The following is a 2,086-nucleotide window of genomic DNA, read 5'->3' on the forward strand; positions in this document are numbered from 1 at the left end:
CCCTGTTGCTGCCACTTTCAGTACTCATTTCACATTGCTTATCATTTCTCTTTCGGAAACAAAAAGATTATTTTTGACACTCTTACACATCTCATATTTATTTTTCATTTAGGTTTTTTATATTGGTGGCACAAGCTTTTGCAGTGCAGACGCGTAGTATAATAATTGAACAACCACGCATTCCGATGGAGCCAGAAGACTGTTCACAAATAACCTCGCAAAACTGCTTCACTTTTGCTCATTTTTTCAACGTGTGGATCCCATAACCAGCCTGTGTCCAACGTTCAAAAAGCCATTCAAACTTACGCGAGTAAATTACGGTCATTTCTACACTTTTTTCTCTGTAAGAAAACAGCATTCAAAACTCACTACCCTTTCTCCTTTCCCCTTTCTCCAATCCAATACAAACACTTCTACCATTGATTTCATCTCACTGTTACCTTGCTAGCTTCTAATTTCTAGCATGAAGATTTCACCAAAACCATTCACCCTCTTCAAACTGCTTCTACTAACATTATTATTACAGCTCCAAGCCATTCCCACTCTCACACTCTCCCCTTGCAAAACCTCATGTGGCAGCATACCCATAAACTACCCCTTTGGCCTAGAAGATGGGTGTGGTGCACCCCAGTTCAGACACATGCTAAACTGCAGCACCGACTTGTTCTTTCAAACCCCTTCAGGCTCTTACAAAGTCCAATCCATTGACTACGAAAAAAACTCCATGGTAGTCTACGACCCTGCAATGTCCACTTGCTCCATTCTCCAACCTCACCACGACTTCCAAATGACCGATATTCAATCCGCTATAATCCCTCCCTCACAGGACACAGTTTTCGTGCTGCTAAACTGCTCCATAGACTCTCCTGTTCTGAACCATTACAAGTATCTCTGCTTCAACTTCGCGGGCCACACGTGTGACGAGCTTTATGGGGCCTGCAATGCCTTCAGGGTCTTCCATCTGTTGACCAACAGCTCTCCACCCTGCTGCTTCACCACTTACGGCACTGTGAAGTTCATGAGCATGAACATATTGGACTGCACGCACTATACAAGTGTGATTAACACGGAAAATTTGAACGGTGTTGGCCCTTTGGACTGGGTTTACGGGATCAAGCTTTCTTTCAGTGTGCCTGATACTGGATGTGAAAGTTGCAAAAAATCTGGTGGGACATGTGGCTTTGATACTGATACAGAAGGTTTGCTATGTCTTTGCTCCAGTTTTGCTAATGCAACAAGGCAATGCGGTAAGCAACTATATGGTGTTTCTTCACTGTCTTTTTTGGTTTCACATTGGGTAATAACGAGTTTTCTTTCAAATTTCTGATGAGTTTCATACTTTTACTTAATTTTTTCGGTTTCAAATATGATTAATAGAAAATATTTTTTTAAAACACATTAATGTGATTTTAGTTTTTAGTTAATTGTTGACATATATTTTGTTTTTGTTTTGGGTCTTAGCCCCTGGAAGCATGATATCGAAAGGACAGAGCAATGTTGTTTGGAGACAGTACCTACTAGTTTTGCTTGTTATGGCTTATTTTCAGACGTGGGTGAGGCTCCTCTGAGACTTTAATTTTAATTGTTTTCCACTCTTTTTGACGACGGGTATTCAAAGCCACCGTACACAACAATAAAGACAGAAAAACTATCACCATTGTTGTGGCTTGGATGACTCGTCATCACTTTTGCTAGAGGGGATTTGTGTAATTTGTGATTGTCGATATTCTTCTTTTTTAGATTTCACATTGGGAAACTGTGGTTATTCTCAATTCCTGCAAAATGGCTTACCAAAACCGAAGAGATGCATTGCCTTGTCTTCATTCTTTGTTGTTCAGAGTAGGCATAACGAATACTTAACAATCCTTTTTTTTCATATAACATACAACTCTCAATATTTTTATTTTAATATTTTTTCATATTATTTAATTAAAAATTTATTTTTTATTATATATATTTTTTAAACTATCACATCTAGAATTTTATAGAACTTGTTTAATTGTCAAAGTTTAAGTTTTGTTAATAAATGGAGAAAAGTATTTTCTTACAACTCCTTTTAATAATATAATATTTAATCAAAACATTT

General features: G+C 37.6%; 1 protein-coding gene across 1 annotated transcript; it reads left to right on the forward strand.

The window, feature by feature from the left end:
- Positions 1-253: 253 nt before the first annotated feature.
- LOC137807061 (wall-associated receptor kinase carboxy-terminal protein) lies at positions 254-1,823 on the forward strand. The gene is made up of 2 exons (XM_068607503.2): positions 254-1,247; positions 1,462-1,823. The coding sequence occupies exons 1-2, from the start codon at positions 464-466 to the stop codon at positions 1,566-1,568; spliced, it is 891 nt and encodes a 296-aa protein (XP_068463604.2). The 5' UTR covers positions 254-463; the 3' UTR covers positions 1,569-1,823.
- The last annotated feature ends 263 nt before the right edge of the window (positions 1,824-2,086 follow it).

The sequence above is a fragment of the Phaseolus vulgaris genome, chromosome 3, assembly GCF_051622355.1.
Source record: "Phaseolus vulgaris cultivar YP4 chromosome 3, ASM5162235v1, whole genome shotgun sequence".
Classification (NCBI taxonomy): Eukaryota; Viridiplantae; Streptophyta; class Magnoliopsida; order Fabales; family Fabaceae; genus Phaseolus; species Phaseolus vulgaris.